The sequence below is a fragment of the Sinohyriopsis cumingii genome, chromosome 14 (assembly GCF_028554795.1).
Source record: "Sinohyriopsis cumingii isolate HCF-2022 chromosome 14, ASM2855479v2, whole genome shotgun sequence".
In the NCBI taxonomy this organism is placed as follows: Eukaryota; Metazoa; Mollusca; class Bivalvia; order Unionida; family Unionidae; genus Sinohyriopsis; species Sinohyriopsis cumingii.
The window spans coordinates 33,457,642-33,473,927 of NC_142974.1; the positions used below are offsets into that span (position 1 = coordinate 33,457,642).

The 16,286-nt window shown below is 37.0% G+C and overlaps 1 protein-coding gene across 6 annotated transcripts in view; it reads right to left on the reverse strand.

Moving 5' to 3' along the window:
- Positions 1-3,590: 3,590 nt before the first annotated feature.
- LOC149783539 (uncharacterized) overlaps positions 3,591-16,286 on the reverse strand; it is a 106,470-nt gene continuing 93,774 nt past the window's right edge. For 2 of the 6 annotated variants that reach the window (XM_089931798.1, XM_089931799.1), the window contains exon 4: positions 9,813-16,254. In XM_089931798.1, coding sequence (XP_089787924.1) covers positions 16,111-16,254 — 144 coding nt within the window. In that variant the 3' untranslated portion in view covers positions 9,813-16,110. Of the gene's footprint in view, positions 3,993-9,812; positions 16,255-16,286 lie in introns of those variants that run through there. The other 4 variants (XR_016413620.1, XR_016413622.1, XR_016413621.1 and 1 more) reach the window with 4 other exon arrangements.

Genomic DNA, 16,286 nt, shown 5'->3' on the forward strand with positions numbered 1-16,286 from the left:
CATTGTAATAATCGCATTAAAATCATACTCATTACATTTGTATGTGACCACATTGTATTAATACGTCTATATTTAAAAACATGCTAAAATTGGGTTATTTACGACATTAGTTGTTTAGTATATTTAGGCAGCATCGATGAAGGTGGAAATGTTTTTTCTCCACCCAGGCTATCGGATGATAGTACAATGAATTTATTATCGAACGTTCCCTAATTTCATTGGAATGTTGTTCTAAAATGAGTAAACGCGAGTAGTGAAAACTTATTTTGAATAGCTCATTCTTCGAGTTTGGAACAACAAAATGGTATGCAGAAAAGGCCTTAAAATAATTGCGTAGACATGCTCTCTCACATGAAAAAACTTCAGCAAATACATTTGAACTATATTATTTGAAATTTGTACACAGTTTTAACGTGTTTCAGGAAATCTCATCAACTGTTAAAATTATTCATATTTTATGTTAAATATCCTCGATGCTATCCTTGACAAGTTTGCAGGTCTTTCTATAGACGGCACAATTTGAATATATTCCCATCAGTCGTGTTTCAACGTACATAATTTAAGAAATCTGTGTATGATTCAATATAACTTTTACAGAATATTGATCTGCGTTTCATTGACGGTTTAATTTAATATAATAGTCACAATTATTAATTTATCCCTCTGCATTGAACCTGGATATGTCTATAGACAATTATTTTCAACGATTATTCTCATACTTTTGTCCTTGGCTACATTTTGGCAACATTTTTTGTTCAGCGTAAGACATTAATTATCATCTACTTGTTTTGTAGTAATCATTAAAACTTTAGGGTTTCTTTACACTTTGTATTTTCATACCATTTTCCTGACACCAAGAATACAACTTAACCAGAGCCATTTGTAAAGGCATGTCTAGCTCCAATATACATTGTTTAAAATCAGACACAGTTGTGTCGTCTTTATACAGATCAGTGGCGGAAATGCAGTTGCCAGTTTTTTTTTTTTTTTTTTTTTTAAAGGGATCATTAAGCAAATGAAGCAATATATATGTATTCACAGATCCCCGTGGTAAGCCGCATGCTATTGACGCCTCTTCAGAAGATGCCTTACAATGACACAGTATGATCTATTTTTAAGATAGGAGACAAACGAATTTGATACTGGAGCGTCACGTTTATATATCTCCAATTTGTCGATAAGAACATAATGACCTAGAAGTTAAAAGTCTTCATGGTCAGCAAGTATTGCTCTCACTAATTTGCCCTGGTGATGCACTGTAATCCATTTTCCTACCATGGAAACTAAATCTGTCTCACATTTTATGATTTTACCTGACCAATCTTGATTTTGCTAAAGTACGTTGTGGTTTGATAAGTACATATCATTATGTTATGATGAAAACGTTTATCGAAAAGTTTAGATATAGGATGTGAGACAGAAATAGGTATGTATTACTTACATTTTCTTTGTTACCTTACTTATGACTGGGAGCAACTTTAGCTATTTTCCAAGTCTTGTGGAAAACATAGGACTAGATGCTCCAGTAGGTCATGATGTTGGAGACTGATGCATCATCAGCCCTAAAATGGCGTGGTCCAATATTTTATAAACCCATTGCTTTGTTTATCAATTATTCGCAGTAAAATCAAACTTTGACCGATTAATATATCCGGAATAGAAAATCTGCTTCCCGTATCAAGTCTTTCTGAACCGTAATATATTATTCCCTTGTGGCTGTAATGTAAAATTAATTCCAGTATTTCTCAAGCGAGAGTGACCATAATTCAATAAAAAAATGTTTGCAATGTGTTCATCTTTTTCAAAACTCATAGTTTAAATGCTGATTTTGACGATTTGTTTTAATGGTTTTGGCTGTAATTAGTTTTCTGAAAATCTTCCAGATTGAATTAGTCTCATTACTTCTATGTTATGAGTTGAATGATAATGTGTTTTCTTGGCAGTCTGTTTTATCGTTCTACTGACATTTTTTCTTCATGTACTGTAGTGCAATTGTTGACCTTTTACATTTAGAATAGTCACGTATTTTTAAAGTATCGATAATGTTAGGGGTTATATTATCAGGTTTGATATTCTATTTGATTATACATGTTTTCAGTGTTACATGCTTATTTACAACTTACATAAAATATCAAGTCTATGAACCAAGAACATCATCTGCATCATCGACTTTTTTTTTTTTTTACAATATTCCAAGGCATATTACCTAGATCTTCGTGGAATGTGGTACCACCAAAATGGCAGTTCAATCGATATGTAATGCTTTTAAGTGTAACTGATTTGTCAACGTTCAAACCCGATTGCCTCGTAAGGAAAACTGATAAAATATTCTTTAAAACTATCCTAGAAATATATATGCTCGACAACCTCCCCTCTCCTAAATGTGTATATGCTTGACAACCTACCCTACCCTAGAAATATATTTGCTTGAAAACCTACCATACTATATGGATATATATGCCTGACAACCTACCCTAGCAATATATATTATTGTCACATGTTCTTGCACATGATATTGTTGTGACCTGTTATATATTTGGAGTAATCCTTTTCTTGTCGTTGTTTATCAGCTGAATAATGCTAAATGTTTCTATGAAGTTTAACCAGTTTCTTTATTTATCCGATCATTGAAATCACCATAGGATGTATTCTTTTGCTGTTTGTCCATCTACATTTAGCAATCTTCGTTCAAACTGCAGAGAAGGTTCATTCAAACTGCGTAGTTAATTTTACAAAGAGTGCAGTATATTGAAAGTACTTGGTGCAGTGCACTGAAGGTACTTGGTAAACCGATCCATAAAATAATTGTAACCACCAACTCTCAGGTCAGATGTATCTCTGATTTTACCTTTGTGTAGGGAATGTTTAATGAAGCAAAAGGTAAGATCCGATTTCAACTTAGCGGTAAATTTATTAACATGTTACGACACGAAGTTAAAAGTTCCAGCGAACTTTAATTTGTATCCTTTTTTTTTTGTTTTTTTTTATCATCGCACCACAACCAGTATTCGTGACATAAATATGTTCTATTCTGAATGATTACATTTTAGCTGTTCGTTACATTCCGCTAAATAAAAATGTGTAAACATGTCGAAGGACCCTGTCGTTATAAATGGTAGAGATAATATTGCTTTCATCGTTTCATTTTTGGAACAGAATGAAAAACAGAAATGAAACTTATCTGTAATAACCAATAATCACTTTAGCAGACTCCGTCGACGTAGATTTACCGAAGTCACACTAAGGTCTGGTTGAACTCGACTCAAACAACGCTTGACTAAATACTACTGACATTAGAGAGGTGGAGTTTGAGAATTCTTCAATTATGTCAGTTCGGTATTGAGTGCACTTAAAATGAACTTTGAGTCGAATCAAAAACCATTTGCAACATCCATGATAATTATACCATGACACGAGAGGGTATATTTTCTTTTTATAAATTTAAATTTTGACTTCCAACTCAAGCAGGTCAAAAGGTAATTTTAACTTAACGATCGAGAAAGGCTCATAAAAATTAAATGGGAGGGCAGGGTCCATAGAACAGGCTGTTTGGCATTTTAGAACGCCAAACTTTGTCCTATCAAAGTAAATTTTCTTTTCATCAATTTATTTTTACTGCAGTGAAACCTGTACAAATCTTGCAACAACAAAAAATTCCCTGAAAAACCATCTCGTCTTCTATTGCCACAAAAACACAAACCTCAGAAGCCATGTCGCCTTCTTATGCCACAAACAAACCACGCCGTCTTCCCGTTGACATTTGATTTGATATAATGCTTTTCTTTTGCCAATTACAGCAGATGGAGGTCTTCTTCGAAAATGTTCAACACTGTAAATATCTCAACATGCCAATATTTAACCATGTGTCTCATTCTGCACTTTAAGTATGTTCAGTCAGTGGTAAACAAGGACATAATTATTCATATTTTCTATGGTTTTTCTCCATGTATTTTGGACTTGACTTTGTCCAAACTCAAGTAGAGCCGGTCATTCTGTAAACAAATAATACATAGTTAATATCTCCCAAAGAGAGTGAGTTAAATATTAAGCTCATTATCAATAAAGGTAAACATTTATTTGGATCTAAATATACATTGGTATTCCAATCAGAAATACATAGCCTACCTGCTGTTTACCACATTCCTTATTATAATTAGTAACAGATCGTATATATTTACAAATAAACTTTTGTCCAACAGCCTGGCTCTTCTAATGTGTCATAGTTTTTGCTTATATATTCTTATTTACGTCAGACATTATACATTCTTGCCTAATATTTTTAGTCAGAATCAGTCTTATTGTTGTATTCAGTATTTGATCTGGGTGAAATTATTTAATCAAAGTATTATTCTCTAGAAATACAAAGTGCTCTTTAGTAACATTTTTGGACAGGAACATGGAATTATAGTGAATTCAGACAGGGACATCTAGGTTTATATTATTATGATTAATTGGAAGACTGTAAATGGTAAACATTGCAGGCATACCTAGGTGAAGTGTTTGGTTTTGTGGGTTTGATGTCAATGTTTAACAAAAGACATACATGGCGGCCAATATCTGGTGGACGAAGAATCAGGGATGAAACGCCGACACACGAGACGCTACTGAAAAGATCTCCCAAACCTACATTAGCCGAGCTTAGACTCGCATCCGCGCGGACATAGGCAAGATGTGGGTGATCTATAAATGCACGCGTCTTAGCCCGCCTCCTCCCCACCCCCATTATAGGCAGCGCTCACCAGTTATAATGTACTTTTGAGAGAGTGACGTATGTAAGGTGAAGTTGTTTGCATTTAAAACATGCACAATGGAGAGAATATTGGCATACATTTATGCTACGTTAACGTAATGTGGATGATATTTCTTTGGATATTGTACTTTTCGAAATTGTACATGATCTAAGCACACTGCTAACTAAAATGCTCCATAAAAAAAAATCAGCCTGGATTAGTTTAAAGTACACTATCCATAGCAGCTATTAAAATAGGGAAAATGAATTTTGACGGACTAGACAATACCTGCTTCTGAAAGTGCAATCAATGAATTACCAAATATATGAAATGTAAAAAAAAAAAGTTATCGGCTCTTTTTTATACAGTTTACACCTGAAGTTCAGGAAGTGAAAATGACCAAGTGGAGCTAGCACGTTTTTGAAAGGCGCACATCTGGAGTAAAGCCAAGCTGTATACTCTATAACCCGTATTGCACCCATCAATCATATACTAAAATAAAGGGAATTAAAGGTTCCTTGAATTATGCCTAAGATATACAATGTCTTTTATAAATAGCCAGTTCAACCAGTGAGGAAAGCCGGGGAAATTTTTTTCATTAAAATTCTAATGCAAAATACGAAACTGTAGAGCGCCACCATAATGCATACCAAAATGTCACAAAGCAACTCATTCGGAAGCAATCTGACTTCAACGCATTATTGTACAATTGTGTACACTAATTCTAACGCTGCTAAAAATATATACCAATGTAGTGTGCAAGTTTCAAGCAGGAAAAATGACAGCCATTCAAGGAATAGTGTGGCTTTCATTTTAGAAGCATATTGTATCCAGATTTTATGGTTGCAAAACATGCATGCCCTTACTACAGACATACAGAATATTGTATAATTGGAAATACTGAATTAACTGCATGAAAATATAATCAGGGCATGAGCATACAAACATGCATGCCAATTTCATTTATCGATGTAAAGTGGCGTTTCCTTCATATGCTAAAACAAATTTGGCAAATATTCCAAACAATAGTCCCTTTGAGGGACTGACGCTCTACAGGGAGAAGGGAATCACCTGTAATTAACTATAAGACTTCTACTTCCTTTTAACTGACGAGTGTTGAAACCATCTCTCATGTTCTACATAAATGATTTTAAAAAAAGATCAAATTAGCTGCTATGATTGACATATTGGATGTCAGACTGGCACAATCTTCATTTTGGAAAATGAAGACATCATTATAAGCCCCTTGGTCAAAACCCCGTGTCATCATCCATTTAGGTGGAGTATTGACAACAAGCGTTTCACGACAGCCATACTAGATGTGCCACTGGCACACCTTTTATTCACGACCAAGTGGGTATCATAAGAAGTCTACTGTTGAAATCCTCATGTTGATATATCCATCGATTTAAAAGCAGAGATAACAATATTTTTAAGATAGCCAACATGGTGCCATTCTGAGGGTTGTCATTTTCATTTAGGACCACGTAGGCTGACCGCTCCAGCGGCCTACGTGATTAAAGCATCTGGTTCGGGTGCGGGTTCGAACTCATCCATGTCATACAAAAGACTTATAAAAATGGTGTTAGCAGCTGCCTCGCTTGGCGCTTATAATTATGAGGTTATTGTAAGGATTGGTCGGCCTGGTTTCAGGATAATGCGACTGGGTGGGACATGATGCTACATCTATGGCAATGATGCCCCAGCGCAAGACATCACTATAAACTGCCACACTGTAGGCATCGTTGCAATATGACTAAAATTATTAAAACTGCATTAAAAATGTAAGTCACACAAACACACACCACGTAAGCATCATAAACCTGTTCTGATAATAATAAAAACTTTGTCAAAATGTCATTTTCTTGAAACGGAGTACGGAACAGCGCAAAGACAAGATTTTAAAGATGGCCACATATTTGACTTCAGATCAGCACCATTTTAATTTAAGGTCAACAAAACATTAGTAGGAGTCTTTTAGTGAAAACTCCATGACGATATGACCATTCACTCAGGAAAAGTAGTCATAAGATTTTCAAACTGGTCCACTATGGCAGCCATATTATACTCCATATCATGACCTTTTCATTTTCGACCAAGTATACATCCCAAGAAGTCTTCTGGTGAAAACCCTATGTCATTATGACTTCTGTGCAAGAAAAGCAGCGATACGGTTTTCTAGACGGCTGATACCATATTGCACATCACACCCATTTCATGTAGCTTCAAGCAGACATCATATGAAGTCTTTTAGTGAAAACCTCGTGTTGATTCAGAAGGCAGAGCGACAACATTTTCAAGATGGCCACTTCACGGCGGCCATATTTAATTCATATCAGCACCATGTTCATTCAAAACCGCTAGACATCACAAGCGTTTTGGCGAAAACCTCAGGTCAATACAACTTTCTTTTCAGGAGAAGTTGTGACCATTTTCATTCTGCACCAACGAGACATAATAAGAAGTCTTTTAGTTACAACCCCATGTTGATATAACCCTCCATGTAGAAGTAGTAGCTCTATAAAAGTGTTCAAGTTGACCACTGTGGTGCTATACTGGACCCCAGATCAGCACCATTTTCGTTTAGGAATAACTAAGCATCATAATTAGCCTTTAGGTGAAAATCTAATGGTGCCTTGAGGAGGTGTCACGGTCAGATTTTCAAGATGGTTAACCTGGCACCATAACATTTAATATTGGCACCATTTTCATTTAGGGCCAGCTAGATATCATGGGAAGTGCTTTACGAAAACACCATGTTTATATTACCATGCATTCGGGAGAAGTAGCATAACAGGATTTTCAAGATGGCTAATGTGGCAGCTATACTGCATGTGCTATCAGGACAATTTTCATCTAGGACCAGCTAGACCACGGGATGAATGTATGTGTGTGTGTGTGTGTTAAGTTTTATGGAAATCTAGGACCAGCTAGACCATGGGATGAATGTATGCGTGTGTGTGTGAAGTTTTATGGAAATCTAGGACCAGCTAGACCATGGGATGAATGTGTGTGTGTGTGTGTGTGTGTGAAGTTTTATGGCAATCTAGGACCAGCTAGACCATGGGATGAATGTATGTGTGTGTGTTTGTTACGTTTTATGGAAATCTAGGACCAGCTAGACCATGGGATGAATGTGTGTGTGTGTGTGTGTTAAGTTTTATGGAAATCGAGGACCAGCTAGACCATGGGATGAATGTGTGTGTGTGTGTGTGTTAAGTTTTATGGCAATCTAGGACCAGCTAGACCATGGGATGAATGTATGTGTGTGTGTAAGTTTTATGGAAATCTAGGACCAGCTAGACCATGGGATGAATGTATATGTGTGTGTTAAGTTTTATGGAAATCTAGGACCAGCTAGACCATGGGATGAATGTATGTGTGTGTGTGTGTTAAGTTTTATGGAAATCTAGGACCAGCTAGACCATGGGATGAATGTATGTGTGTGTGTGTGTTAAGTTTTATGGAAATCTAGGACCAGCTAGACCATGGAATGAATGTATGTGTGTGTGTGTGTGTTAAGTTTTATGGAAATCTAGGACCAGCTAGACCATGAGATAAATGTATGTGTGTGTGTGTGTTAAGTTTTATGGAAATCTAGGACCAGCTAGACCATGGGATGAATGTATGTGTGTGTGTGTGTGTGTGTGTTAAGTTTTATGGAAATCTAGGACCAGCTAGACCATGGGATGAATGTATGTGTGTGTGTGTTAAGTTTTATGGAAATCTAGGACCAGCTAGACCATGGGATGAATGTGTGTGTGTGTGTGTGTTAAGTTTTATGGAAATCTAGGACCAGCTAGACGATGGGATGAATGTATGTATGTGTGTGTGTGTGTGTTAAGTTTTATGGAAATCTTCTAAGAAGCTGAGGAGGAATAGCGATAACAAACTTATTGTAACGGCCGGCCGTACAACAGTCCATCTTATAAGCTTCTCCGGTCTATGATCAGAGAACCTAAATATAACCCAATGGAAATAGTATTATAACTGCCCATAAAAATTTAGTAGGTTATCTACATATGTACACAAACTTGCCAAATTTCAATTGTCTACCTTGAAATGGACTTTGCGTGTTCTTGCCAACAAGCTTCTCTGACTGGGCAGACGGACAGGACAAATGAAGAGTAAACATCCATTACACCATTTCTCAAAATGTTTCCACCATATAGACGGGCATAATGTTTTCTGTATAGTTAATTTTAATCGGTTCCATATATATTCGATTATAAGTTGGGTCCAACTGCAAAAGACACAGACCCAGATCTGCCACCGCATAATGGACAGGCAGCTCAGCGTCTATGTTGTCTGTTCTACTGACCAGTCCGAATAGACTATGCACACCCAGATCTGCCAGAGTACTATGCAAAAGCAGATCAAAGTTCAGCTTGCAGTTCGATTACACATATGGGAGTACATAGGGTATCAGTTATCCGCGCAACCGTGGCCCCGAGTGGCCGAGTGGTCTAAAGCGCTCACCGTTCCGGATCATTGCCATCTCACCGCTTCTGCGTGGGTTCGAGTCTCAGGCTCGGCTAACGTTGGTACGTGAGAAAGCTTGCCAGTAGTTTCTCGTGGGTCGGTGGTTCTTCCCGAGGTTATCCAGGGGTTCTTCCTCCACCAGTTATATTGGCCGCCGTGTACAGCCTATCTTGTGCTGAAAAATGGCGTTAAACCCTACAACAACAACAACAAAAATCCGCGCAACCAATTATCGGGACAAAATGCATGCCTCCCAATGAGACTAGGTAATCGATGTTTTAGTGTAACACAGGGCTCTGTCCCTATAGCGCCATTCATGAAAGCCATCAAAGTAAACCGCATTATAATTACGCCCCTCAACATAAAACGGACTATACAATGATGCGAAATCACATTATGATTAGGTTTTCATCAGCTACAGACTAAAATTAATTGGAATAAATTAAGTACTAATATCAAGCTCATCACAAATTTTACGAATCTACTTACACTTGCAGTGCAAGTTTAGTAGCTGTAAAATAAGGCATCTTAAGAGAGAAATAGAGAGATTGCAATTTTTAATGCAGATGAATGGAAATTACAAGCTCTTCAACATCCATAAACAATTTCATTTTGTTTATTCACATCTTTACAAGAATACAGTTTGAGAGGAAATGTAGCAAGTATACATATTTTCCAATGAATAATGCTTGAACAGGACTTTATTTAATAAAACAAATCATACTGCAAATGAAAATTAGACAGGAATTTATGTAAGTAATATTTACAAACATATCTATGTACATTCTTCTTATATCACAGATGCAAATTTTTTTTTCTTCCAGCAGTAACAATGTATCGAAAATAACAGGTGAAATACCAAACATAGTGAAAAATGAGTTCTTATAAAAACAAATACCCCAAAATTAAAATGCAATTGACTAAGATCAAAACAGGGGTGAAGCAATACAAAAAATGTGACTGGCACAAAATGAAATGCTTAAGTACGGTATTGCAATACTCCTTGCTAGTAACGTATAATTGTTCAACGTAAGGAACACTCAAATACAGAACAGTGGTTGATTCAGATGAGATGATTTATGGGGTGGAAAGGTAGGGTCACAGTCCACCGCAACCCCTTCTTTGCAGTAAAACTAATACACATGCCAGTGAATGAAAGTTATATATGGTTAGTGATAATTACACAATCGCCCCATTGTCATACTCACATCTTATTGGGAAAATAGATGATCCACTTTTAAAGAAATGCATTTATCGTTGTGCGATAGGATGGCCAAAACATAAATATTGGTAAACTGGGTGTCGATCATGATTTAATTTTGAAAGAAAAAAAGGATGACACGAAGGCCTTCAAAATTACAGTTGCCCACTGCCCACGGCAAGTCTGTTTTGAAACTGGGTGTGCAATTCTCCAGATGCAGGTGATCCATCTCGAAAGAAGAAATCGAACACTATAACATCCACTCACCTGGAGGGCGAGTCCAACTACAAACAACAGAAACCTAAATTACACGACTCATTTGAAGGGACTGGCGCTCTACTGGGTGAAAAGAATTAACAGAAATTTAAGGCAAGTCCATTTCCACCTTTTAACAGCTCGTTGTTGAATCCATCTCTTATATTCTTCTGAATAAAATGATTTTTAAATCACCTGCTGTGGTGGTCAGCATTTTCATTAAGGACAAAACGTAGATATCATTACAAATCTTTTGGTGAAAAAAAAGATAATCATTTCAGATGCAATGACAACATTATTTTCAAGACTGTTGTTTGTGGCAAACATATTGGATATTCAACTTGCAGAATTTTCATTCAGGACCAGCTGGACATCATAAGAAGTCTTTTGGTGAAAACCCCAAGTCAATATGACTTTCTGTTCAGGGTGAGTTGCATGAGTGAAAATCCCATGTTGTTACTACCATCCAATCAGGAAAAGTAGCAATAACAAAATTTTCAAGACCATTGTGTGGTGGCTATACTGTATGTCATATCAGCACCAGTTTATTTAAGACAAGCTGGGCATCATACGAAGTATCTGGTGAAAACCCCATGTCAAAATAGCTTTCTGCTCAGTTGCAATAACAAGATTGTCAAGATGGCTGCCACGGCAACTATATTTTGGATGTCAGGTTGGCACCATTTTCATTCAGTACCAACTCGACCATGAAATATATGCATATGTTTAGTTTCATGGTAATATTGGGTTGATTTTACCTAAGTTACTATAAAATGACACTGTCTCTTTCTAAAGATGAAGGCATAAGTAACATATTCAATCTCTTGTTCATGATCGAAGTCATCCAGGATCTTTATGATATAAAGCATAATTACCAAGTTTTATAGAAACTTGATAAAAAAATACAGACTCGAGATCTATGCAATCACATTATTGGAACACATGGATTCTCTCCTCAATCTTATCCAACAGCCTCAGGATATAAGAGTATACTTCAAGTTTTATTAAAAAAATATGATCAGAAATATGTCCTTTACAGTGAAAACAATGTCTTCCACTCAAGAAATATGGCAATGAGAGTGTGACAAACTCAAATGCACACGTGTTTCTTTCCCATTATCAAACTTGCCCATAATTTTAAACGATATAAGCAAATATTCAACTCAAATGTTATCACAATTATGGCCTGCTGAGTGCTAAAACGTCAGAAAATCACCTCATTTTAATTCATGAATCTTGCTCATTATCATTCTCAACCAAAATTTTGAAGACATAAACCCCTTTCTAAGTCTGACTGAAATCAACTCAGAAATAAGTCTCCAGTATGAAGACAAGCAGAAGGACAACACATGACAGACATGGGGCCAAACCTTAAGCTCACATGACAGACATGGGGCCAAACCTTAAGCTCACATGACAGACATGGGGCCAAACCTTAAGCTCACATGGCCTTATAGTGTGACATGTTATAAAACTTCCAAACAACCAGTTGTGGCGATTATGTCACCAAAAATCCCTTTTCCTAAACTATGATGAAAGGACTGCAAAAAATTATCAAAACCCCAACCAACAATTCAATCACAGAATCTGCTGATGTTACATTATTTACCTTGATTCTCAGAAGAAGAAAAAAAACCACAATTTGAGTTGGAAGCAATAACTCTTGTTCATTTGTCAACAAAGAGAGTATTCAACATAGTGTGTAACTTAAGTACAGTGTACATGGTAACAGTAATGTACAGTGTACATGGTAACAGTAATGTACAGTCAAATAGAACAGATTCTACAAGGTATCACTACACTATATATTTTCTTTATTTTTCTCAAATTTTAATGAAATCAGTTTCCATTAGCTGTAAGTTCAGAAGCAAAAACACCATCTTACTATTAATAGGCACTCCCCTGGACAAAAACAAGAGAACCAAGAACAGCACATTATATGCCTGTCCCAAGTTACATCACTTTAGATAACTGATACATCTGGGCCAAAACCATTTTTGTTAGGTCTCAGTGACCTTGATCTTTAATCTTCTGAGCCCAAAATCTACAGGTTTCTTCCTTACTGCATGTCATCCCAATGTTTGGTCCAGGTTTGTGATGTAAAACTGATGTTACTGTGTGAAATTCTGCCAGTTATAGTTACTTGACCTTTGATTTCAAAATCAAGAGGCTTCTTTGTGACCCCTTAAATGCAGGTGACCTTGTCTTTTCAGTTTCTGACAATGAAAGGGTTCTTCCTCATCATCAATGTAAGCCATCTATAAAGATGATGGCAAACTCCAGAAGTTGTGCAAAAACTGTTTTTCATCTTGCAGTCATGCTGATGTTTTGAATGATAAGCCTCAAAATCAACAGGAATTTTCCTTAGCCCAAGTGCAAATCCATCCATAAAGTTGGTTGTTGTTGTTGTTGTTGTTGTTGTTCTAGGGTTTTAACGCCATTTTTCAGCACAAGATAGACTATACATGGTGGCCAGTATAACTGGTGGAGGAAGAACCCTGGAAAACCCAGGGAAGAACCACCAACCCACAAGAAGCTACTGGCAGGCTTTCCCACATACCCACGCTAGCCGAGCCTTGGACTCGAACCCACGCAGACAGAGGTGAGATGGCAGTGATCTGGAATGGTGAGCACTTTAGACCACTCGGCCACTCGGGGCCCCCCATAAAGTTGGATAACTGTAGATCTGTAGATCATGCAGAGCTCAACATATTGCATATTAAAAAATTTCTTCTTTCAGTTGCAATGACCTTGACTTTAACCCCAAATCTTAAGCCTCACACCAATCCATGTGGAAGCCATCTGCAATGTTTGGCTGCTGTACATGGTGGAGAAATGAAGTTATTATGCAATGACCATTTTTGTTTTTCCTGTAAGTGTGCCTATGAATTTTGAAATTACTATCCCACAATCAACAGGTTTCTTCCTTTCCCCCCGAGTGCAGGCCATTCACATAGTCTGTAACTATATATGGTGTACAGCTCAAGTTGTCCAAAACTGAAACTGGTAACATACAGCTGTCATATGATAATATAAGGCAAATTTATGACTGGGTTACAAATAAAATATTGCTTATGTAGCATTTTGCAAAATAGGTGTGTCTGAATGAAATGAATGCAGCGTACTTCATGTAATTTTCTGGAGGAAGCTAACACACTTTTCTGCAGTCATCCTACACAAAAGCCAAAAAGGCTGAATTCAATAAAAAAAAATTATTTTCTCTTTCAGGTTTGATGCTGCTTTCTATTGAATAGAATCTCAATTCTTCACTGGTCTGAAAATTTGCAAAAAAGATTAAGGAATAATGATCTTCTTCAGAACTACAATATGATGTAATAACAGGTGATTGGCTTATAGTGATACCTTCAAGGGAAATGGTGCCAGATATATACAAGTTGACTGGCTTTGAGTAGTGATACCTTCAAGGGAAATGGTGCGAGAAAAATACAAGTTGATTGGCTTTGAGTAGTGATATCTTCAAGGGAAATGGTGCCAGATATACACAAGTTGATTGGCTTACAGTAGTGATACCTTCAAGGGAAATGGTGCCAGATATACACAAGTTGATTGGCTTTGAGTTGTGATACCTTCAAGAGAAATGGTGCCAGATATATACAAGTTGATTGGCTTTGAGTTGTGATACCTTCAAGGGAAATGGTGCCAGATATACACAAGTTGACTGGCTTTGAGTTGTGATACCTTCAAGGGAAATGGTGCCAGATATACACAAGTTGACTGGCTTTGAGTTGTGATACCTTCAAGGGAAATGGTGCCAGATATATACAAGTTGATTGGCTTTGAGTTGTGATACCTTCAAGGGAAATGGTGCCAGATATATACAAGTTGATTGGCTTTGAGTTGTGATACCTTCAAGGGAATGGTGCCAGATATACACAAGTTGATTGGCTTTGAGTTGTGATACCTTCAAGGGAAATGGTGCCAGATATACACAAGTTGATTGGCTTTGAGTTGTGATACCTTCAAGGGAAATGGTGCCAGATATATACAAGTTGATTTGCTTTGAGTTGTGATACCTTCAAGGGAAATGGTGCCAGATATACACAAGTTGATTGGCTTTGAGTTGTGACACCTTCAAGGGAAATGGTGCCAGATATACACAAGTTGATTGGCTTTGAGTTGTGATACCTTCAAGGGAAATGGTGCCAGATATACACAAGTTGATTGGCTTTGAGTAGTGATACCTTCAAGGAAAATGGTGCCAGATATACACAAGTTGACTGGCTTTGAGTTGTGATACCTTCAAGGGAATGGTGCCAGATATACACAAGCTGATTGGCTTACAGTAGTGATACCTTCAAGGGAAATGGTGCCAGATATATACAAGTTGATTGACTTACAGCAGTGATACCTTCAAGGGAAATGGTGCCAGATATACACAAGTTGACTGGCTTTGAGTAGTGATACCTTCAAGGGAAATGGTGCCAGATATACACAAGTTGACTGGCTTTGAGTAGTGATACTTTCAAGGGAAATGGTGCCAGATATAAACAAGTTCACTGGCTTTGAGTAGTGATACCTTCAAGGGAAATGGTGCCATATATACACAAGTTGATTGGCCTTGAGTAGTGATACCTTTAAGGGAAATGGTGCCATATATACACAAGTTGATTGGCTTTGAGTAGTGATACCTTCAAGGGAAATGGTGCCATACTTACACAAGCTGATTGGCTTACAGTACTGATACATTCAAGGGAAATGGTGCCATACATATACAAGTTCTCATACATGTAAAGAGTAGCATAATGTATAGGAGGCATAAAAAAAAACATCACAAGCAAAGAAGGGATGTCAATACTGGCTAAATAGACTTGCTCGGAATGTCTCTGCAGTCATGACAGTACAAACATTTGCAGGACATATATATCTTCTTACTTTAAGGTTGGACTCTCCCATAGTTTCAAAAAAAGCAAATCTTTGAAGAAGAAACTAAATATTTACAGAAGAAAGATCATTAGCCATTTATGTACATTTAATTTTGCATTATCTAAATGCAGATAACATTTTTATCATGGCCATACAGAAGCTCCTGCTTTAGGTACTATTTGCTTTAGGTAGCCTTTGCTTTAGGTACCATTTGCTTTAGGTAGCCTCAATGAAGCTATTGCCACTGAGAGCCATTAAAAACTATATGAAATATTTAGCAAACCAAGCAATCAGTAATGTCTTCCTGTCACAACAAACCTAAAACTGGACTGACATATGCTGGCCTTCAATTTGTGAACACAATGCTGTGCTTGAAAGGTTTATTACGCTGATTACCCTGGGGTGAACATAAAAAATCCGACCTGATAGGAATACCTATCAAGACCAATCCACTCCAGGATATTATATCCTTTTTCAATTGCAACAACAGAACACATACTGGTGAACACAGAACGTTATTTCTCTGTATTTAGGACAACCATGACAGCAATGTCTGAACTATCTTATAGCCATACACTGTAAAGTTTCTATCCATCCGTAGCCCGGTTTCATTACATCCCATCGGTAGCCAATCTTTGTATTCTTTGTCATGTTCAGCATGAGCCGTATTTCGTCAATAAAATCACATTTTGCATTGCTGGCCTGCAAAAAAAGGAAACATAAATCATATTGTG